At 42.9% G+C, this 22132-nt stretch overlaps 8 protein-coding genes across 8 annotated transcripts; 3 read left to right on the top strand and 5 right to left on the bottom strand.

Annotated features, from left to right (window-relative positions):
* Positions 1-605: 605 nt before the first annotated feature.
* Positions 606-933, bottom strand: Bfra_003848 (uncharacterized protein; the record flags this gene model as incomplete). Its single annotated transcript, XM_037334253.1, has 2 exons — positions 606-717; positions 752-933. 2 exons carry the CDS (start codon positions 931-933, stop codon positions 606-608), a joined length of 294 nt encoding a protein of 97 aa, XP_037194340.1.
* A 444-nt stretch (positions 934-1377) lies between these two features.
* Bfra_003847 (uncharacterized protein) lies at positions 1378-1742 on the top strand (the record flags this gene model as incomplete). The annotated part of the gene is made up of 2 exons (XM_037334252.1): positions 1378-1401; positions 1503-1742. The coding sequence occupies 2 exons, from the start codon at positions 1378-1380 to the stop codon at positions 1740-1742; spliced, it is 264 nt and encodes an 87-aa protein (XP_037194339.1).
* A 250-nt stretch (positions 1743-1992) lies between these two features.
* Positions 1993-4123, bottom strand: Bfra_003846 (putative general amino acid permease agp2 protein; the record flags this gene model as incomplete). Its single annotated transcript, XM_037334251.1, has 8 exons — positions 1993-2231; positions 2296-2678; positions 2737-3037; positions 3103-3199; positions 3253-3415; positions 3462-3512; positions 3579-3636; positions 3709-4123. 8 exons carry the CDS (start codon positions 4121-4123, stop codon positions 1993-1995), a joined length of 1707 nt encoding a protein of 568 aa, XP_037194338.1.
* A 1090-nt stretch (positions 4124-5213) lies between these two features.
* Positions 5214-10012, bottom strand: Bfra_003845 (putative tmem1 family protein; the record flags this gene model as incomplete). The annotated part of the gene is made up of 3 exons (XM_037334250.1): positions 5214-6992; positions 7041-9928; positions 9979-10012. The coding sequence occupies 3 exons, from the start codon at positions 10010-10012 to the stop codon at positions 5214-5216; spliced, it is 4701 nt and encodes a 1566-aa protein (XP_037194337.1).
* A 1471-nt stretch (positions 10013-11483) lies between these two features.
* Positions 11484-12774, top strand: Bfra_003844 (putative six-bladed beta-propeller -like protein; the record flags this gene model as incomplete). The annotated part of the gene is made up of 3 exons (XM_037334249.1): positions 11484-11763; positions 11919-12620; positions 12701-12774. The coding sequence occupies 3 exons, from the start codon at positions 11484-11486 to the stop codon at positions 12772-12774; spliced, it is 1056 nt and encodes a 351-aa protein (XP_037194336.1).
* A 4974-nt stretch (positions 12775-17748) lies between these two features.
* Positions 17749-18130, bottom strand: Bfra_003843 (uncharacterized protein; the record flags this gene model as incomplete). Its single annotated transcript, XM_037334248.1, has 2 exons — positions 17749-17904; positions 17939-18130. 2 exons carry the CDS (start codon positions 18128-18130, stop codon positions 17749-17751), a joined length of 348 nt encoding a protein of 115 aa, XP_037194335.1.
* Positions 18131-18853: 723 nt separating this feature from the next.
* Positions 18854-19324, bottom strand: Bfra_003842 (uncharacterized protein; the record flags this gene model as incomplete). Its single annotated transcript, XM_037334247.1, has 2 exons — positions 19090-19324; positions 18854-19039 (listed from the first exon to the last, which is right to left on the bottom strand). The coding sequence occupies exons 1-2, from the start codon at positions 19222-19224 to the stop codon at positions 18854-18856; spliced, it is 321 nt and encodes a 106-aa protein (XP_037194334.1). The 5' UTR covers positions 19225-19324.
* A 1615-nt stretch (positions 19325-20939) lies between these two features.
* On the top strand, positions 20940-21562 carry Bfra_003841 (putative bzip transcription protein; the record flags this gene model as incomplete). The annotated part of the gene is made up of 2 exons (XM_037334246.1): positions 20940-21307; positions 21391-21562. 2 exons carry the CDS (start codon positions 20940-20942, stop codon positions 21560-21562), a joined length of 540 nt encoding a protein of 179 aa, XP_037194333.1.
* Positions 21563-22132: the final 570 nt, after the last annotated feature.

The following is a 22132-nucleotide window of genomic DNA, read 5'->3' as shown; positions in this document are numbered from 1 at the left end:
AAAATGGGTATTCGAAGTTTATTTGTATGATAGGAGTTCATTCTTCGATGGGTAAGATGCTTTTGTTTAGTACCAACTGCGTGCTTTTGGTCGGCAGTCAGTACCGATTTCAACAGTGCATGGGATTTCCAGGATTTTGATATAAGCGCGTTATGTTCGGTTTCTTGAGCTACCGGTAAAGTAGATTTGAAGCTTGAACTGCTTGAGTCACAGCTTGAATATTTAGTTCCTTGATCGAGTAGGTATCATCTGTCGTCCAGACATATGTAGATAGGACGGGAAACAGAAGTTAAAGGTAATGGTACCAAACTGAATATCCAAGTAGAATTTCCGGTCGAGAAGTGTTACTATTCTTTCACAAACCAATTTACCAATTCTAAAAAGTCGAAATCTTCATTGACTCATTGGTGCTTTTCGTGAACCAATATCCTCAACCACTACAGTGAAAGTCAATCTCACAAGCATTGCAGCTGTCAATTCAAAGACTAAGCTCAAGACCGTGGTAGTATAATCATTCCTACAAATCCTCTCATCCTTCCTCCTTTTTATCACTTCTTGCGTTGGAGAATACTAAGTAACCACCTCTCAACATCACCTAGGAGTCATCAACTATCCTCAATTTCCTTTCCCGACTTCTCTGCTTCTTCTTCCCTAATTTTAAAAATTTCTACCATTTCACTCAGATACTCCAGCTTGGTAACCACTTCCTCCCTCCCCCTCTAATCCATTATCCCTTAGCAACTCTTAATACTTTGCCAACTTCTTCTGAGCCCTTTCACACAATACTTTCTCTTCCATACATTGCGATATCTGTGCCTGGCATGCTTCCAACATTGCATCTTTACTCTTGACTGTTTCGATAAGCGCATTGCGCTCCTCAATGGCACTGAACAGGGCTACCACGACGGTTAAGTCGTGTGGTTGCGTTGCCATTTTTGGAAAATGCCTGGTATTGGAAGCTAAGAGTTGGGTAAGGCTTGGTGTACTTATAATAACATTGAGTATTGTTATTTGCCAAATATTTCTCAAGGTTTGCATTAGGACAACTAAGATTGAATGCCTTGGTTTGCTGAGCAGCTTGTGACGTCTTCCAATGATCAGTTTCTCTTTGTGTCAAGTTTGCATTCTTCTTCTTCTTTCCCTATAACCTCTCAGTATCTTCTAGCGAGTATTGAAATGATAGAATCATCACGAAATGCTAGATGATGCCATCACTATGCTCAAATATGCTTCACAAAGCTTCTATCACTGCAGGCAAGGTAGTATGAAGTCCCAAACAGCTTTAGGTTTTCATTCGTTATTTTTTTAAGATGATCACCAATCTCCACAATCAAAGCAAAAGTAATTGACTAAAAGAGCAGCCAGCAATATCAAACCATGTCATCTTCTAACGATGCAAAGGTACTTTACGATCTCCAAATGAGATCATTCTCAGAATCATCTCTAGTTTCATTTGTTTCAAATCCGAAAGTCCCATTGGCGATAATTGACATTCATTCTAGTCCGCATCCGCCCCACAGAAAGACGAAACCCCTTCCAACCTCCTCAATGACCCATCACACAAACCAAAAGGTGCACTACCCAAGCTTAATGACAATACCGACCCTGGCACGCCAGACGAAAATCAATCGCTGGCTCAAAGAATCCATCACTTATTGGCCGAGAAGCAGTCAACGGTAGGCAAAATAAGCCACTTGAAACTCAGAATTGATGGGTTTGAATTGGAGGGGGGTAATCAGTGAAAGAGACATGACTTCTTATTGAGCTCACTGTGGTTAAGGCAGTCTCGATAGTACCTAGACTTCCCAATCCAGCCCAAGGCGTCAATTGCCCTGATTTGGGCAGAGTATTCTCGAGCATTTATTATTCACCAAAGGTATTCGCGAAATATTAGTTTCCTAGGAATATCATGAAAAGGTATGAGATTCCACTTGCAGTACTCTTTTACTAATGTGATGATCCGTACTCTCTATCCTCCCTATCAATCATTCATTATTCAACATGCACTTCCTTCTTCCCGAATCCCGTCATGATTTTCACTTCCTCCCAGAACGACATATGTTTTTCAACCACTGTTGCTTCGTACGCGTCGATAATTGGTCTTTCCCATATAAGATCCGCCTCTTCTGGCTTTACAACTTTGGTCTTCTTGAAGATTTTCCACCCCCCATAAAGTAATGGACAGACAAAGACCATGGTATAGTAAGAGAAGAATGTTCCCGTATTCCACCCTATTCTCGGTTAGTTTTTTTGTGGAATAATCATCATGGAGGAGAGGGCGCAGAAAGAACTTACATCCGGGCAAAAATGTGGTATATCCATAGCACGCCACTGTGAAAGTCATTGCTGCAAGTCCCACCCAGGCGCAGTAAGGTTGATACCATCCTACATAAGGCAGAGCACTTCTATCAACACCCTGCGCCTTCAATGCTCGATAGAAGAATATGTAGATAATACACATGCAGATATAATCTATGATTTGCGAGGCTTCGGTAAGATTTGCGAGCCATGTGATGACTTGAGCCGAACTGCTGCCCACGCTAAGGAAACTTAGGAAGGGAAAGATCATGGTGACGCAGAAGCAGTAGATGGGGACGCCGGACTTGGTGCATTTGCGGAGGAAGCGTGGGGCGTGCCCGTCGAGCGAGAGACTGTACAATGTACGACATGCGCAGTAACTTTGGTGCTGTCAGTATCTTCTAGTATGTTACTGCATAAGATAGGAGGACAACGTACACATAGGAATTACCAGCGGAAAAGATACTCGTCACAAGTAATGCATTTGTGATATGCGGAAGTACACCGATTCCCAAATTTTGCATAGCAATAACGTAGGGACTTGAAGCTGCGGTTCCAGTCTCAGAGCCGCCATTCGAAAGGATAGCAATTAGTTTCTCATCGTTGTATGGGATGACTATTCCGCATGCTAGAGCACCTCCAATAAAGAAGACTCCAAATCTCCAGTAGATCGTTTTGAAAGCTCGCTTGAGGTTTTTGCGGGGATGCGAGGCTTCGCCCGACATCATAGCAATGTATTCTAGAAAATTGTTAGGTTTACATGTTTATAGACTTTGAGTACAATTCCGGCATGATTTAACGTACCAGGCCCAACAATAGTGAATGCGGCTTTCCATAATGCGGCAAGAAATCCTTCAAATTTACCCAAAGATCCCGTAGTGACGTATTCGGCAAATGCACCCTACAGATCATTGATTAGTATGAAGGAAAACTTAAAATGTGCGAGAATCTTACAGGTTCTTTCCAATAACGGAATCCATATGCATCATGTTTTGGATTTCCTCCGACCATTGTGATAAATGTGAAGCAAAATATCATAGCGATCAACACTACCTTACCACCAGAGAGCCAAAACTCACTCTCTCCGTACCATTTTACAGCAAAGAGATTGATGACACTAATCTAGTCAGAAATGATATCTACGGATAGAGATGAAAACTTACCCATAGAGAAAGATACATCCAGCGCAGACTGCTGCTAAGGGTATATTATCACTATAATGATGCGTTAGAACTGTTCAAGTGTGATGTCAGTTGAAGACAGCAGCTGAAGATACACACCTCCAAAAGGTCAACACCAAATTCAACGCACTAATCTCCCATGGAACCATTATAGCCTCTAGATTCAGATCTTCATTAGCACTTATCCACATACTTGGCGAATTCTCTCACACGAACAAACACTACTAACCATAAAGGAAGAAATTCCACCCCAGCATAAACCCAAATGCTTCATCAACCCATTTACTACCCATCCTTACAAAACTCCCACTAACCGGCATGAAGACTGACATCTCAGCCATACAATTATTAACCAATCCAAGGAAACAACTGTATAAGATGAAAGCAATGAGTAGAGATCCCGGTCCACCTTGTGTAAGCCCCGATCCAATGGATACGAATAAAGCTGTACCAATTGAACCACCAATAGTTATCATTTGAATTTGTCTTCCCGTGAGCTGTCTCTTGAGGCCGTCGACATTTTCGGAGACAATTCCTTCTGTTTGACTATCGTCGCCATTGTAGGTTGGAAGACCTTTTTCGTCATAGCCCGTAGAGTCTTTAGGATAACTAGTCACGGGACTGTGGCTAGACTTCTCTTCCATGATGAATAGTAGCCCTTCAAAATTTATCTCAATAAAGAACAGAACTAATGGGTGTAAAGACAAGAGAGAGGGAGAGAGAGGGAGAGAGGGAGAGAGAGAGAGAGAGAGAGAGAGAGAGAGAGAAGGAAGTAGATATTATATTCGTTCTAAGGGAAACCTCTACCTCTATAGGTAAGAAAAATACTTGATCTCTAGCAGAATGGCAGGAGCATCCTCGCATTCAAGGTAGTGCCTGTATCTTGGCCGTTTGTAGATTTAATCGAATCACAACCTTTAGATTTAGACCTAGGGCGGAGACCCCGAACCCATCATTTCCTTATTAGGAATATCTGCACAAGACAAGGGTTGGATGATTACTGCAGTAAATACGGCTAGTCGATTGGCCGATAGTGGTCGATATATTAACGAAACTGGAGCGGAAACTGGGTTCGGTCAACCAACATTGATACGCGGCTCGATAAGATGATAAACGTCGATAAGAATCCCATTTTACGTTTACATGCGGTCATTCAATCCCTAGAATACTGCGATACTCAATCCTTGGCTCCCTATTGTACTTCGTAATGATTTTATTTGTATTTAACCATTGCGAATCTTTTCCAAACATATCTATCTAGGTATCATTGCCAAGATTGACGGGCAAATTGATTCTACGGTCTTTTTTTTCAACCCCGCGAGTTTCTATACGGAGGGGCCCGTGGGGAACGTGCAAGTCGCCTTTCCGCTATTAGTTCCCCCGGCAATTAATCTACTTGACCCCTCGGGAAATTTTCTTTCCACTCCACCGCTCCCCTCAGCTCTCATAATCTTACCTAATGAACACTACTCGTGCTGCCAGACAGTATGCAACTCCGAAGCTAGATGCACCTACCACAAGATGGTAAACTACAAGAGGGCTAACTTGGTTTTCTTAGCGGCGGAGGTGTATACTTTCTAGCTGCACGAGGGCTGTCTTCTACTTATTTGCCACTCGATATGAAGCATAATTTCATTGTTCCAATTGATACGAAAAGCTAGACCTCACCATCACATTTTATTTCGTGCATTCAAACATCCTTGTTACGAAATTATTATATTAAGTCTAATGTCTTCAATCGATCACGATGCCTCCAGCGCCCGCTGGTCTTCTCTCACTTTCTAGCAACCAAGCTCCGCCCTGCGGTCCACTAGCATCTAAACTCATAGTCGTCTTCCTAGCATCACTTATAATTCTAATTGTTTCGCCAGTATTCTTACACTCAGTTTCGCAAGTTACAGGCCGTGATTTATTCTTCACACCTTCCTCTCCACCGCCTGATGATCCTGGCCTGGTACTTTTGGCAGCGGGAAGTGGTTTGATCTCTATAGTAGGATATTGCAAGAACCCTTCTCGAAGAGGGATCAGCACGATAGGGAAAGTCAATCTATGATTCCCTCCATCTACAGTTCTAGGGACTTTGAAATGACCTTTTCGCCTACCACCAATAAGCCATGTATCTGATGGACCTGTGACCTCATATACAAATTCAGTATCTTCCCCTGGGCTTGCGGCATCATTCTGCGAGGCACTATCCCAATTCCTCGTCGATTTGAGGTGCAATGATGCTGGTATTGGCTCGTTCGCTGCTGCTACAGCACTGCTAGAAGCTACTGATGCTGTTTGAAGTAGCCGTAGGTCAGCAGTATGCACCACCATCACCGAAGGGACATCCACAGGGATTACAATCGATCGGCTCTTTGAGATTGCAGCCCCGTCGACGGATAGGAGAGGTAAAGGGATCACAGGATTTTGCTTCTGCCATTCCTGAAGTATGTTGCAAATGAGCATAGCAGTGTCTTGGTCTCGTTCAATAGAATTGCCCAGTCCCGAAAAATGGTCACGCCATCTGATATTAAGGATAGTTGAAGTAGGTATCTCACCAAGAATGGCGGCCCTTTCAAAATCGTATGGCGAGAAATTTGATCGAAGTTCTGAAAGAACGACAGGTATAATCAGCCGAGTATATGGTCGTAAAGAGTTGCTCCCGAGAAAGTCTCCCAGAACTTGGGCCACAACATCATAAACCTCTTCATCAAGACAAATGTAATGTAAGATGAGAGATAAAGTTCTCGGTTTGTGAGACTTCCGTCGTGTAATTGGGGAAGAAGGTGAATCGGTCTTTATGATTTTGTACAATAGAGACGCTGGTTGACGAGGAAATATGGTGAGAGGTCGCGTTAGGCCAAGTCCAGAATGTGCCTCAAATATTTCGGACTTTTCCAACTTAGAACTAAGAAGTCTAAGTGGGCTATTTGTGGACGTTGAGATGGTGAATTTAGAAAACAATGCTTTATGCTTGAACACGTCCTGGACATTGACACCCAGTGGGAGCATGATTGACACCGAAGAAGTGGTAGCAAAGAAAAAGTCTCCATCTTTCGTTGTGTACGATATTTCAAGTCGAAGTGTGACTTCATTCACCTCGTGTTCGAGATTGAACGGCACCCGTATTCTTGCAATGCTCTCTGCTTCCATCGCACCAAAGTGAACAACCCCTGCCTCTTTCTTCTTGGAGATGTCGAGTTGTCCGTCGATAATCGCTACCTCACTCGTTTGAAGCCGCAGCCCAGCTGTTGCCGCACGAATTTGAAGATGGCCATTTGTGACATTATTCCACCCAGACGATAGCTCAATCTCCAAAGAACGATTTTGGTCTAGATGCATGCATCTAGAGGAGAAGAGTTTGGCGTTGAAAGCTTCTGCGCGGTGGTAAAGGAGTAGTTTCGGGCATTTGAAGAAACCACCCCCTCTTGTAGATAGATGCCCAATACTGTCATGTGAATACTCCATGATGATTTTGCTACTGTGGAGAATGACATGTGTAACTTGATAAGAGCCAGGGATGATGATCTATAACCGTGAGAACATATTCAAATTAACCATGTTATCTTCACTTACATTACTCTGAACGTATAGTTTGTTCCACCCTTTTTTGTATAAACGTGCATCATTTGTTTCGAGCCAGATTTCCCGGCCAGGGCCGCCCAATAATGGAATAACCCTTACTCGGGCCGTATCGACGTTCAAGTCTTCCTTCAGCAAATATTGAAGTCGAAGCTGCAACCCGAAACTATCCTGACTAGAATGATATTGAGGGGTTCCGTCTACTTCAATCTTACTAAAATAATCCTGCAGTGGAACGTGAACGTCACGGGACAGGGTTGGCGTTATCAGCAACAATTCATTTAGATATTTGTCACTGAGCATGACATCTCCTTCGTCAAACGTGCTCATTTGGCCAATCTTGAAAGCTGATTTTCTGGTAAGTCTGTCTTTCTCCATCATGGCCACTCTCGCAAGAAGCTTCAGTACGACTTTGACATATTCATCGTTACGACTTAACTCTTTGAGGCACTTAGCGTACATTACTAATAGCGATACTTCGACCTGTGTCCACGAAGCATCTCCGTAAAAAGGAGTAATGCGATAAAAATAGGAGGCAGCGGCAGCATAGTCCTCCAAATGATATTTGAGAATAGCCAGATCTGCCATGCTGGTTTGTACAGACTGGATGCGATTTGCTACAGTGTAATGCCGGAGTGCTTTATCAGTGAGAGTTTCGTAGAGACGATAAAAATCGGCCTTGTTGTCTAGTGCTGTACGAAGCAACTTGCTGTCAATGCCGTTTAGCGAGGGTGGAAATTGATTTGGAGAAGTTGTCTCGTCTTTGTTTGATGGCGTCTCTTCATCAAGGTTAACCTCCTCCATGACTTCCACATCCTCGCTTTGATGCTTATTCACATCTTCCCAGCCGGCAGTCCATCCACGCTGTTTACCAATATGTTCCAGAACACTCCGAGAGAGCAAATAGAGTTCGGCTCGGTGAGCAGCAAGGTCCTCTAACCCGTTTTTGAGGAAGGCCGTCGAAATCACACCAGGACCAGGTACGCTGGCTCTCCGACCACTGGGAAACAATCCGGGACTTGGAGGCTCTCGAGACGATGATCGGAGGGCAAGAGAAGTCGTCCTAGCAGGATGCATCATGGTTTTAAGTTCAGGGATTGAGGATTTGGGCTCTGCTCCGCCGCCGGGAGGTGCCAGTGTCGAAGGTGGGATAGGCAATGATTTTGTTGAAGTTTGTGCAAGTATCTGCTGAGCAAGAGAAAATGTGAAAGAGGAAACAACATTTTCAATTACTTGATTCATCACGGGATCTGATTTAAAATCCGATGTTGCCTTCTCGTAGGAAATCTCTTTTTGAGAATGGAAATAAGCACTCCAGATATCCTCACGCATGATGTTTGATATAGCACCGATAAAATCCATTGCTCGCTTACAGACTTCACCAAGCACAGCAAGATTTTCAGTGTCATCTGAAGGTTGTGAAGCTGGAAGTCTAGCAGCTACTCCAAGCAAACTTGATTCTCGCTGTTCTTTGAGCTTTGCGAGTAGTTCTTCTTGTGTAAACCATGCATTTGCCAATCGTAGTAAGAGAGTTAATTGGCGAGCGAATAAATAGCACCGAAAATCAAATATTGAAACATCATTCGCAAGAATGAGTTCCCGGTACCTTTTCTTCGATGCGTCAATGGGGATCTCATCCTCCTCCTTCTCGGAAGTGACACCCGTGGACTGTAGATCAATCGGTTCCTCTGAGTCTGATCCTGCGCCCTCCAAGCCTATGTCTTTCAAAATTGCCTCTCTAGCCCGCTCCGCCTGAAGTTTAAGCTCTTCAGTGTAAGGTAAGAAAGATCCGCCGTGCTGAGTACCAGGCTCTGCAGCAGCTTGGTCTCTAACAATTGTGTCCAGGCCAATGGAAAGCTCATCATAACCCACTAAGGCATCTTCGATCAAACCAACGCTCTCAAATCCTCTTGCCAGACCCTCTTTGAGTACAAAAAATGTACAGAAGTTCCAGCCAGGTAAAGTTCTTTGACTATCCTTTTCTCGAATATTCTCTTCATATTGAGTTACCCGCATGTCAAATGACTGCAGTATCAAGAATTTGAGCTTCGAAATAAGGTCAATCCAGGCATTCTCATTTTCTTGTGGTGTTTCCGTATAGGATCCAGGAATCGCCGGTACAACACGGGGAAGCATGTTATATGGAACATCGTTGATGCCAATGCGAATTTGAGCAATCCGATCAACACCAGACTTCGTTGAGCCATTGAAGTCTGCTCTCAATTTCTCGAGAATGGTAGATGACCCACCGCCTCTCCAACGTGGTGTAGATTTCTCACTTGTAGATCCAGAGCTACCATCTGCACTTTTACCACTGGTTGGGGGCTGAGTAGCTGCTGCAGTATTTGGGACGATTACATGAACAATGAGGAATTCAAAATTGTCATGGTTTTCCTGCGAAGTGGATTTGCTTGTAGAAGATGGAGTGTGCTCCTTTATCCACTCTCGAACCTGCTTCCGACCCTGAGACTTGTATGTATCATTATCATCACACCGCAGAAACAGAATCTTCAGGTACGGTGTCTGTCTTAACCCGGGAATTTGGTGTCTGCGGCCCTTCACGGCCGAGTTTGTACTGGATCGGGAGAGTGCAGGAGGCCTGTCAGCAGCTTGGCCAATTGCTTGTGTGCGAAATCCATCATCTGCGCTGATGCCAGAGTCTGTACTTCTTACTCTTGAGAGGTCGGATGCACTCGAATTAAGGGGCACTGATGGTGCGCTTAGTCCAGAGTCTGGATTGTGTTTGATGAGGTCGACATGGAGGGAAGATATGGAACGGAGCGGACCAGCGTGTGATTCCCAGTGTAAGTTTCGTAGAGGAAGTCGAGGTAGAAGCCCAGGCGACAACAGCGGATACACATTATCAGGATCGAAATATTCCACTTCATTGCTCTTAGTAAATGTAACGGGCATAGGACATTGAGCGTGTTACCTGTAACCTTTGAGCTTGACGATGGTTGTTCCATTGTCAATTGATCTATTGTATTGATTTATTGTTTCTAGTATGGACCGAACGCTACTGACAATCAACTCCCATAAATCATGACAATCATAAAATTCATTAATTAAGTAGAGATCATGACACTTCATTCAAGAAATCGCATCTTCCGTTGTGTGCTGTGAACATTATTTCGCGGTGCTTAAGGGATAGTTCAGATTCTGCCATGGGTGCGTTCTTATTAGGTTAGCCCGAAGGCATGCCAGAAAGCGGTGTAGATTAAACTTCTGAGCGAGCTTGGTGCAAGGAATTTGAAGCGAATAGACAAACTTCAGAAAAACAAGCCCAACATCGACATCATGTAAATGATTTGTTCCGAGAATGTGATTCATCACGAAATCTGTGACAGACTTTAGCGAGCCACTTATAGAGGATGACCATACCATGATTCACTGGTTCCGTGAGGTTAATGGTCTTGGACAGTTGCCATACTAGGTAGCAATTGTACTCGAGAATTCGAGCATTCAAATGAACATCATATATTTCGTTACTTTCTCAGCATTGAATCAGACATTAGCACGGCGTTTGACGTTTGAGATAGCATGCAATATCCAGCAAAGTTGCTGTAGGCCGATTAAGACACAAAGTTTATTGTCGATGTCTGCACGATGGGACATGACATGAATGCGGAACTCGATGGCAATAAACCAAACTTCAGTCGTGATAGCTGGCCGAATTTTACGGAGTACTATCTCTCATATCGAAAGAGGAACTTGAAAGCCGACACTTCAATTGTCTCTTCTGCTCATATGAAGATTTCGGCTACTTGGATGGTATACATTGCATCAAACAACCGGTATTGGGTTTGATCGCCATCAAGTCTTCCACTGTTCCCAAATTTTCAGCTATGAGAGGTGCTTCAATGCAATAGTATTTGCATAAATAATAATCAGGAATGCATGTGAGAACTATAATCGGTAATGTCATGTTCGTTCATATTGTGATTACTCGAGATCATCCAGCGTACCAGAGAATTGTGCACTTTGCAAGTGCTAGCAAATCCACGATTTATCACATCTCGTTGAGTTCCTTTACACACTGACATCCTTGGTAATTGCCTACATACTTTCCTGGTCACTCATCTTAGTTCCAATAGTTTGAATTCTGAGACATCTTCAATTTTCATACGTCTCTTGCTTAATAACAAGTGTAAGCTTTTCTTTTAACGTGCTTATTCAGCCTTTGCTATGCAGTTTACGGAGCATACGGAGCTTTTCCGTACCACTCATTCGAGGGAGGAAACTATCAATATTGATTAAGCTGAACTTTCGTTGTCCAACCGTAGCCTTAGACCCATGGACTTTCCAAGTCACTAGTAATAGTTATAAATGCGGGCTGACAAATTCACAAGTATATATTTGGGTATGTCCTACCAGTGAAACAGTTCAATTGTGTTCCTGTTACTCCAGTGACCTTGACTTTCCTTCCCCGTCCACAAGATGCGTTGTGTTTATCATATTACAGGTCTCTTGACCACAAATTTCTTCTCTTTCGCTAGCACCACACCTCTAGCAAAACCTTCGGCCGCGTCTCTTCCACTTCCTGTCACCGAGCTCCAGTTCCTCGGGGACAAAACCTGGGCCGAAAACATTGCCGTCCGTTCAAACGGCCAACTACTCATTACCCGTCTCGATATACCGATCCTCCAACTGCTTGATCCTTCCAACCAAACAGCTCCTATAACCCTTCATACTTTCAATACAACAACCTACATCGGACGTATGCATATTGTCTCACATCGTACTCCCCAATGTCCCTATCTATATTAATGTTCTATTTTATGTGTCTTCTCAATTCCCCTACGAGAATCTAAATTCCTATTTCTCCTCAAGCGGCTTCCTACAAAGGCAAATATTGACTTCACAGCTCTACAGTTCTAGGTATCACTGAAATCACACCCTTTTCGGATGTCTTCTACGTCGCCGTTCAAACACCCTACACAGCTGTTTTCACAAAGGCTACAAATTACTCTAATGCCATTTATAAAGTGGACTTGAACACCTTCTCTTCCAAAACTGGTATCTTAACCTCCGCTCCAACAGTATCTCACATAGTCGATCTTCCAGAATCTGTTTTGTTAAACGGCATGGATACTTTAGATCCAGAACACATTCTTATAAGTGATTCAATCCTTGGTCAAATCTATAACGTCAATGTCGCAACCTCCTCTTACACCATTCCCCTTAGGCTCTCGTCTATGGCCAGTCCATTAAACTCAGAAGCACATCTCGGAATCAACGGTATTCATTACCGCTCCCCGTATCTCTATTTCGACAATCTCGGCGCAAGCACCTTCAACCGCGTACCTATCGCTCCAATCACTGCGGCACCTACGAGCGATAGTGTATTACTAGTAAATGTAACGAGTCCAGACGATTTCATTATTCGTGAAGATGGTACAATATTCCTGTGTGGTAACGATCAAGATACGCTATTCATGTGGAAACAGGGCATGAGTGAGGCTGTAGCTGTAGCTGGTAGTAACACATCTACAGTACTGGCTGGTGTTACGGCCGGCGCATTTGAGAGAGTTGGAGGAAAGGAGGGGAAGAGATTGTGGTTAACAACTAGTGGCGGTGAGTTTTCTCTTTACTCTCTTAGAGGTTATGAGAGCTAGAGGGTAACTTAATGAATACTAATACATATACATCCATAGCCCAAGCCCAGGCTATCAATGGCACGATAACTACAGGAGCTACTGTATCATATGTTGATACTGATTGCATCTAGAGCGCAATTGCGGCACACAGGAATGAGGAGGGCGTTTTTATGTTAACGCATTGCAGAGGACCAGAGGTTAGGATGGTTTGCGGAGGAAGCTACATTCAGAAGTGTTTATTATTCATCTGTTGTCTACGGAACAGCAGCCAATCTCAACGAAACGTCGTCAAGCAAATTGGCTAAATGGAAATTCACCGGAGTAAAGAGAATGACAGTTCAATTTAAACATGTTGTTGGCCAATCAATGCCTGTTACATTCACACTGCACCTGATTCAGCTTTGAATGGATAATTATTCTCCGAGATATCATCCTATGATATTGATACGGGTTAAAGTATTATGCAGTGTTCCTACTGCACAGTACCAACCAGATTGCTCCGATTCTCACTTACAAGCACAAGTCATCAACCAACAAACACGCAAATCCAGTGTAATAGATGCCTAGGCTGTTATCTTTCTGCACTGTTAGTTCAAAAAAGCACTTATTCAATTGATCGCACCAAATACTAATTATCCTCCTCTCCATTCAACCCCACCCCCTCTTCTCCCGCCCTAATCCCACCCACCACCCACCTGATCTCAATTTATTTCACCATCTCACCATCCCACCATCCCATCACCCCTTCACATCCGGACAATCCTCCCACAAACTCAATCTTCGACCTTTACTAGTTTCTCTAACTTGTCAGAAAGCACAGGGCTAAACCTAGCAACAACCACTCTCTTCTATTCAAGTATCTAAATCTCACTCAATTAGCCTACACCACACATATACTTTCCATCATGGCATCCATGTATAAAGATGCCGTGATAGTCCACACATCGCCTTATCAGCCGCCTCCTTCAACACGCCACATGCGCAACTTATCGATTTCCTATAGACTAGTTCATGCTTTAGGATCGGTTACCAAACATAGTAGTGTTGCTAAGCGCAGCTTGGTATCTTACCCCGTAGCTAATGAATCTATGATTCAGCTGTTGTGATTAGTTTATGTATGCACATGTATGCTTAAATCTGCATCTTTATTGCCAATTTCTATCCGTTAGTGGTCTAGGAATCTAAAGTCTAACTCGGATTCTGTCAAGACTTCATCCCACTCACTACTCACCCTCGACAGATGACTTCCACTCAGCTTTTAATTTCAACAATATGCACTACTCTACATGCAAGCAAACACCAATCATTGGGCATTGTAAAAATCAAAGATTCGCAGGTGAGTAAGATTTGGGCAGCAAGCTAATTTCTAGTCTCTACCCCTAGTTGCCCTAGTAAAGTAACATCAAATGTCCATACACACGCCTGATTGGTCCAGATGATATAAATCCCCCCCACTACCCACAGCTCGCTCCCAAAGGGGAGAACGGAGTTCTCTGACTTTCTTTCCCCATTAAAAATCTTGAGACGTGAGCTCGTGAGTTATAAGTAAAGTAAGATTACCCGAATCTGCCCTACAAAGATGTGAAATAGTGTATGAACATGTTTTTCCGAGGTGCTTTCCCATGTTGAATGAGATTTCGATACTGAACATCGTATCTTTAGTGTATTGATTGGGCTGTAGCCATCGGTTCGGGGGTTTGTTCGAGGGGTTTCAGAGACTAGGAGAGCACTAAAGAAAGCAAACGAAGGTGATGGGGTATCAATAGAGGAATACCAGGACTTCGGATCTACACTTCATCTTTGTATTCATGGAACCTACCATCCTTCAACACTAAATCTCCTTACATGATGTTCTCAACTGATTAGGAGTACAAATTCCCTCCCATCATACTCCCAAGTTCCAACCTTCCAACACATTCCGACACCGCCGAAACAATTCCACCAAAAAAACGCCCCCTCCCCCCCTTACGAATCCCACCGTCCTCTTACCCCAAACTGCACCCGCTAACCATGTTGCCGAGGAACCTTCTTCAATCACTTCACTAATAGCACGTATGTTTTAGTACTTTCAAGGTACGGCCTAGTTTCCGTCTTCCGTCTTTTTTCCGCCAGTCGGTCCAAACTAGTTATGGTTAATGATACTGAACGAATCGTGCTATATCGTACTAATTATGAGAGTCATTGAAGAAAAGAGCCCTATATTCATTTTTTGGACATAGCGTTATGCAGAAGGAAGGATCGTGGAAGTTTGGAAGGCAAGCACGTTCAGTATAACAGGAATTGCATGCCGAATTCGATATGTACTGCATTTAAATGCCCTGGTATCAATTCCAGGCATTAGAACACCACAATATTTCTTGATTTTTTAGTTCGAAGTTGACCAATCAAACAGCTCATCAAGCTTTTCTTTCTTGCACATTCCATCGTGTGGCAAGTTTTACTCGATCAAATCCTCAAGTTTGACATAGAAATGTTCATCAAATCATCAAAATGCAATAACTAATTGATCATCTCAAACCTCCTACTCATCCTCGACAATCCGACACAAAAAATTCAGGGTCCTTCCGCCACCTACGCTGAACGTTACATAACCAATGTAGCCAAATCGTCATTTCCACGTGGTATGCCTGTTCAGTCTTGTAAATATTCATGCTGTACCACATAGCTGCCTTGCGCACCTGCGTGAGATATAGACAGAATTGTGTAATGGCGCTGCCGTTCCTCGACTTATTCAAGTGCGTACAAACAAATAAAGTAATAATTCCATCTGATCAAATCCTCTTTGTGTGAAAGGTAACAATAGGCTGTAAATACCGAGATCGGACAAATCAATTCTCAGCCTCAAAAGTTGGACGAGAAGAAGAGGTCGTGTGAACAAAACAAGCTCTCAGCCCCTTCATCCACATTCGCTAATCCGCTTACGATTTTGAGTGTTAGGGAAGCGACGATTAGGAGAATAACGAATAATGCAGTCAGATGGTTATCAAGAACCGCACTCACAAAAAGTAGAAGAACAGATACTAGTGGGGAACTTTCACGACACTCTGATTACATATTCTTGGATCTTGAATGTCCCCTCTATTGACCCATGACCTCCGACGAAGTGTGTATCCGGGGAATACTGTGCATCAAATCCGATGTACGGGCTTATTTTATTTCCCACTCACGAAGATAAACCAGAGAAAGTGCCGCTCTGCACAGATGATAGTAAGAAGCTGATCTTTCTTATGGTTCAACAGTTACAAAGATTTTCAGCAAATGATTTTCCAAACTCTCGCACCTCACCGCTATGTTGATTATTGTTTATCCTCTTGTTGATCCATCCCGTGGTGCTCACTTTGACGGTTTGGTGGTTTGTGCTTTTTTACTACTTCAAGGATCAATCGCAGTTCACAGTCCGTATTTAGTGGAAGTAAGATCACGAAATCTTGGGACAATAATATTGGGAGTACATATGACCGACAATTGTCGGACCACCCACTCCGAAAAATGGCCGATGTTTGTGGTTCGCCTAAGCTTCTCATAATCTCATAATCTCATTCGTGAATCATAATAAATGGACATTCTGGGATACTCTGGTTTGTGCAAGAGGCGATTTCGCTGACAAGTCTCCTTGATGCGGCTGAATCTTTTCGGGGTTGATAATTCGAATGACGAATCACAAGGCTGTGCTGGCGATACGAAGAATTAGACCTGAAAGCACGAGGAAGCGCGACGACTATGTTGTGGCAATACTCGTAAGTGATCTTGTTAATAAGTAAAAGCTTATTGTAGTGAGGTAGGAGGTATCTTGACTTGTTAACTTGTAACCCTGATCCTGTAGGCCAAGGCACCAAGGCAGAGAGAGCAGATCAACATGTTCAACATCATCATCGCTGCACCACTGCTGTCATCATACTGATAATAGCCTTTAATAGGATGGTATAAGGTTTATCACTACTTTATATTGTCTTGAACGGATAGTAGAGCCAGGGGTTGTTTTCAGGGTCCTCTGTATTTAGTAATTTGTTTTAAATCGTCGAGAAGATTTTGCAGGGAAGTATTTCCATGGGATCGGCAACGTGAGAAAGGCGGAACATCATGGGGACACAGAATTTGTTTGATGAGCATTGAGCTTGGATAATGTATGTTCCGAGGTTTGGAAATAATGTTCGAGGAGGGGAGAGGGGTTAACAACTGACAGCGAACCCGAGTCAACTTCTCATATCGTTAGGACTTGAGATCAGTATGGCTTCATTGAGTGTTAAACTTTTGACGCTTTGAAGAGTCGATCTGATTAGAATTTGACATGAAACTTGAACGGAAGGATTGGAGCGCCTCTTCCTACTTCCGAGGAGTCATAAACGCTCGGCATCGGAAACGGTTTCATGATTTGTATACTTAGTTTGTTGATCTGATCTTCCAACGTCTTATTATGCCGCTGTAATTGGAAATGATGATGAGCGGGGAAAATCTCACGATACTTGTGACTTGCAAGTAGGTTGTTGTAGGATAGGATACGTAGGGATTCTTATATCGGTACGTACGGCACTGCCAGTCATGTTCGTTGGACCCGTACCAAATCAAAATCCCGGCGCTTCAAGAGATTAGCGGTCCTGCCTACCTTATTTGTATACCTCCTCTATTACTCGCTACTACTATAAGGGGTAAAAATGGTGGTTGATCTTCTTGAGTTGAGTGCTTAATTGAGTATAGTAATCAAGAAATGCTTGAAAGCCCTTGATGTTTTCGATGCTTAATGCTTGTGGGAGAGAGTGGCTTTGATTGATCCCGTGCGTAATTACATCATGACGACGTGGGTCCCTTTTTGTAAGTTCGGTGTTTCTAAATTTCTTGACCTACCGTTGAAAAAGTGTGTTGTTGTATTGAAACCTTTTGGGAAGATTTGAGATTTTTAGTTCAGGGGTACTCGTACACAAATACACTTTCGTACATTCATGTATAGGATCCCATAGAAAAGAGAGGAGAATCGAAAGCAGGAGAAGGGGTCAAGGTTTTAAATTTGCTGGAAATGCTAGGTATATTATATGACGGACAGCAGTTTTAAGTATGAAATGACAATGATGTTCAAGATAACCTCAGAATGAATAGGATCGTCCTACAAGTTACAAGCCGAGTAGGATTATGGTGTGATTTGTATTGGCAGATCTTAAAGAGGCTATTATCAATATGTTCTTGCAAGATGAAATGTTGATTTTGCAAAACGATTTCGATATCAGTATAAAGTTGCTTGACCATTCATAAATAATTATGACTACTGACTTGACTAAAGTACTTAACTAGGTCTTCACTTACGCCGCCCGCATAAGAATAAGGAAGGAGGAATGGAAAGATATTGTCTGAAATGTCAACAACTAACTTCACTTGAACTAAGTGCATATAAACGTTGTCAGGCTCTCCATAAACCCATAATTCCTTTACGAAGTTCTTCTTGTTTTGTTCTCTGCATTGGGTCTCGCAGCGTCCTACTCTATCCGATCTCTCCATATGTGCGTGTACTCTGTAGTGTAAGTATCATGGATTCATCGTAATGCTGGTGACATAATGGTGCTTCCATAATATCTCTTCCTAGCCTTACGATTATGTGCTAGTATATCCAATATAATACTGAAAATGTTCATTTCTACTTCCCAGCAGTTTAACAAAGTCAAAGTCTGACAGTGACACACCAGTTGACCACGCGTGAACACTGAACTCTTTGACTAATAAAACGTCGAACTCACCGAGACGAGCGAGCAAATTACAATCAAGTACCGAGTGCTCTTCATCCGTGTGTGCTCAAAGTCCACTGGAAAGGAAACAGGACACCCACAATAAAATCCAACCCATGAAGGGATGACCCAATTTAACCTGACCCCCACTCAACTCTTTTAGGAAGACTCCCAAAATTTGCATCGACAAAAAGATTTTTTGAACCCCTTCATCCATGATTCCTTAACCCGACTATCTGGATATCACAATTAAGGAAGCCTTTTGACTCTTGCATACAGGAAGCGGACGACGGCGTTACGGCACGTTGCGTCTACCTAGGAACGTCTAAACGATCCTTCCATTGCATTTTCCTCTTTGCTTTGCATGATGGGGTGGATACTTAGACATGTACACTATTTTATATTCAAGTATGATCATTGGTGACACTCCGTAGGTGGAAAAGTTGTTCCTTGAGTAACACGCACGTTCTGAACACATCAACATTTCCCTCAATACACTTCATTTACATCGCTGTGGTTTCAAATCACTTCGTAATAATGGAAATGCTGTAGTGTCACTCACAACCGCCAACCATGATGACTTAATAATCTGATCAATAACACCTACCGACTGCGCCGTATTTGTGCTACGTCTCTCTACTCCACCTAAAATTTGCTCCTTTTGATTGAACAATAGATAGGGTTTCTAAGTCACAACCAACGATTCAATATTCCCTTCAATACACACGCACACACTCTCTCCTTCCCTCCCTCTCTCTCTCTCTCTCTCTCTCTCTCTCTGTTTTCAAAAAGTAAGGTTCTGACCGTTGTGTTAAGAGGTCCGGGATCATTCTCGGTCAGGGGTGGATCAAGCATAATTTGTTGTGGCATAATTGGCACTTCGGAATCTACCAGAGAAGTATAGCGTCACATAATCACAGGTGTTAAGATCTGCAGCGACGTATCCTAGTGCTTGACGGCTTTATCAGGGTCCACTACAACTTGCAAAAAGAGAGCATGGGAGCCAAGCTAGGGAGAGACACCGGGCATGGCAAGTGGAAAAAAGCTAGGAGGGGGAGAAAAAGTAGAGAAGGATGCTGCCCGCCGCCCTCTCGGTTTAAGCACTTTTTTTACTTCTTTCTATTGAATATGTGAATACGTGAACATATGAATAAGACGAATGAATAAATTGTATGATACAGATACATGTGAATTTAATGTATATAGCATCAATACTCTCCGTATTCAATGTTCAAGGTTCAATAGTCAGCAGAGGTCACTGAAAATAAGAATCTAATTCATCATCGAAGGAACTCTACGTCGCAGGATGATTAAGAATATGAATCTTTCCCATGTTGTCTATCCATCTTCTCAATATGGAAAGTGTAGGGATATACTTGAGTACGTACCATACTGAAGTAATAAGAGTTATGAGAGTGATATAGTCGGGGTTACTCGACGCTACCCCTTCATTACAACCTCACTTGAATTAGCTTTGTGCACACTACACAAGTACATCTAAACTTTGTGTTATTCAAGTTGCATATATCATCATCTACTGATTCGAGTCATTCCATCATGTCGTAACAGTAAGTAGTTCCAAGTACCGGTACATATCTAATATCGACTACATACCTCCCATATGAAACGAAGAAGAGATCATCTAGATACCCAAAAAGCTCATCACGCACCGTTTGATATTCATCTAATTGCTTTGCTGATTTTCCCATATCTACCTGAACCCTTCCCTTCAGTCTGTCCGTAGAAATAGTCCATGTTATCCAACCATATTGTGATGTGAATAAATGAAAATTGTTCATTTCCGGATTGATACACCTCCTCTCGAAGTTGTATCCTCTTTAGTCTTAGTTTTCCACATTTATCTCATCCTCCATCGTACATTTATTTCCCTGAACCAAGTTAGTGATAGTAAAAGGATACCGATACTCTTTTACTACACTGGGCTGGCAAATCTTTTGGTGTCACGGCGGATTTTTCGAATGGATACACTACACAACACTAAAAGTAACCCCAATATACTCGAACCTTCCCAACCATAACCTACCACACATTACACCACACACCTTTTCCCACTGTTTTCCACCAAAAAATCTCTCTTTCGGAAGAAAAAAAAGAGAGAGAAAGAGAAGAAAGATTCCTTTTTACAAAACATTAAAAAGAAGAAGAGATTCGATGCAAATTATTTTTGCTCGTAGCTCTTCTGAGCTTTCATCCTAAAAGAAAAGAAGAAGAAGGAAAAAAACAATCAAACTCCTATCAAAAAGTTTCAATTTTATTCGATTTCCCTTCTACAGCAAAAGATACCCCATTATTATATTTTTGTACTACTACTACTGCTACTACTACTACTACCACCACCATCACCATCTCTTCGAATCCAATCACGAACATTCTCTCTGAGCCAATACCCATCGCTTTCCCTTTGGCAACATCACCCCATTACCATACAATACCACATCAGGTCTGCCAGTAAGACATCCAACTCGGTTTAAGAAGTTGTTGGCAAGAAGCTTGACGTTCTGTTTAAAGCTGTACATTTCAGCCTAGTCGAGCATCCAGCTCACACCTCACGACTCCCTTTGATCATGGCTTCACCAACTGAAGCAACGGTTCCCGCCATCCCACCAACATCTTCCTTGGAACCCAGTACCGCCAATCCATCACTGGCTGATTCTCCATTAACAAACGATTCATCAAGCACATCTTCGTCAGATGCAAATGGAGGAAGCACGCCAGCAAACACCTCTGCCAGTCGTACACCCTCAATCAAGAGGCCAAAGCTTGGTACTAGAAAGTCTAGCGGTACTATAATAGTACCGCGCGAACACCCGCGCGTGGAATTAAAAGAAGGGGACGAGGTCTTCGACGAGGATGATGCAAGAGCAATGAGTCCAAGGAGGAACAGTGAGGATTTGGAGAAGATGAGTCAAGATGCCAGAGCGCAACTCAACGAGTATGTTATCCTCCCTTCTCACCCATGAATATTACAGTCTATACGAAATATCAAACAATACTAACTCGGTACTTCCCATAAAGGCACGCTAAACTTCTTCAACAATCTCTCCTCGAAATATTTAATCGAATCGAAGCTGTCAAAGAGGAGCACGATAAACTCGACAACAACAACAAATTCTTACAGAAGTACATCGGAGACTTAATGTCCACGTCTAAGATTACATCTACTGGTGCTGGGGGCAGAAAGAAATAGCCACTAGCCGTGGAGACCAAGGAAATAGAGGAGGTATGTCGAAAACGGAAGGCATCGCGGCATCAAGACTGGTCAAGTCGAAAGAAGAATAAACATACCAAAGAGGACCGAGAGGTATGACATGATGCGCGGGACCAGGAAAAAGGCGACCCAAATATTGATACCCCTCAAACACACACACGATCACACACATCCCGCTTTCATTAACGACTCATGATTTTTCTCCATAATGATCATTGCAAAGAGCTTGCAAAGAGATCAAAAGAAAGATCACTTCCACCATACTACTTTACGACATTATCCACTCATTTCCTGGTCTCCACACAAACTTATACGTCCCATCTTACACAACACAGCTGGCTGTACATCAACACCGGCATCAAATATCTGCTGCAACGACGACGACCAAGCGACTCAGGGGACGAAGATGAGGAGGCATTACAACGGCGTATTTTTCGGCTTGGGTTTTCTGGTTCAATCTAATTCATCGAACATCCTGGGAGCTTTATCTCAGAACCTCCTTTTTTGATTACTCGGTTTGGGCACTTGTTTTCGTTTTTGGCAATGGGG

This window comes from Botrytis fragariae (genome assembly GCF_013461495.1).
Source record: "Botrytis fragariae strain BVB16 chromosome Unknown tig00000045, whole genome shotgun sequence".
Lineage (NCBI taxonomy): Eukaryota > Fungi > Ascomycota > Leotiomycetes > Helotiales > Sclerotiniaceae > Botrytis > Botrytis fragariae.
This window is presented reverse-complemented; position numbering and strand designations above follow the sequence as displayed.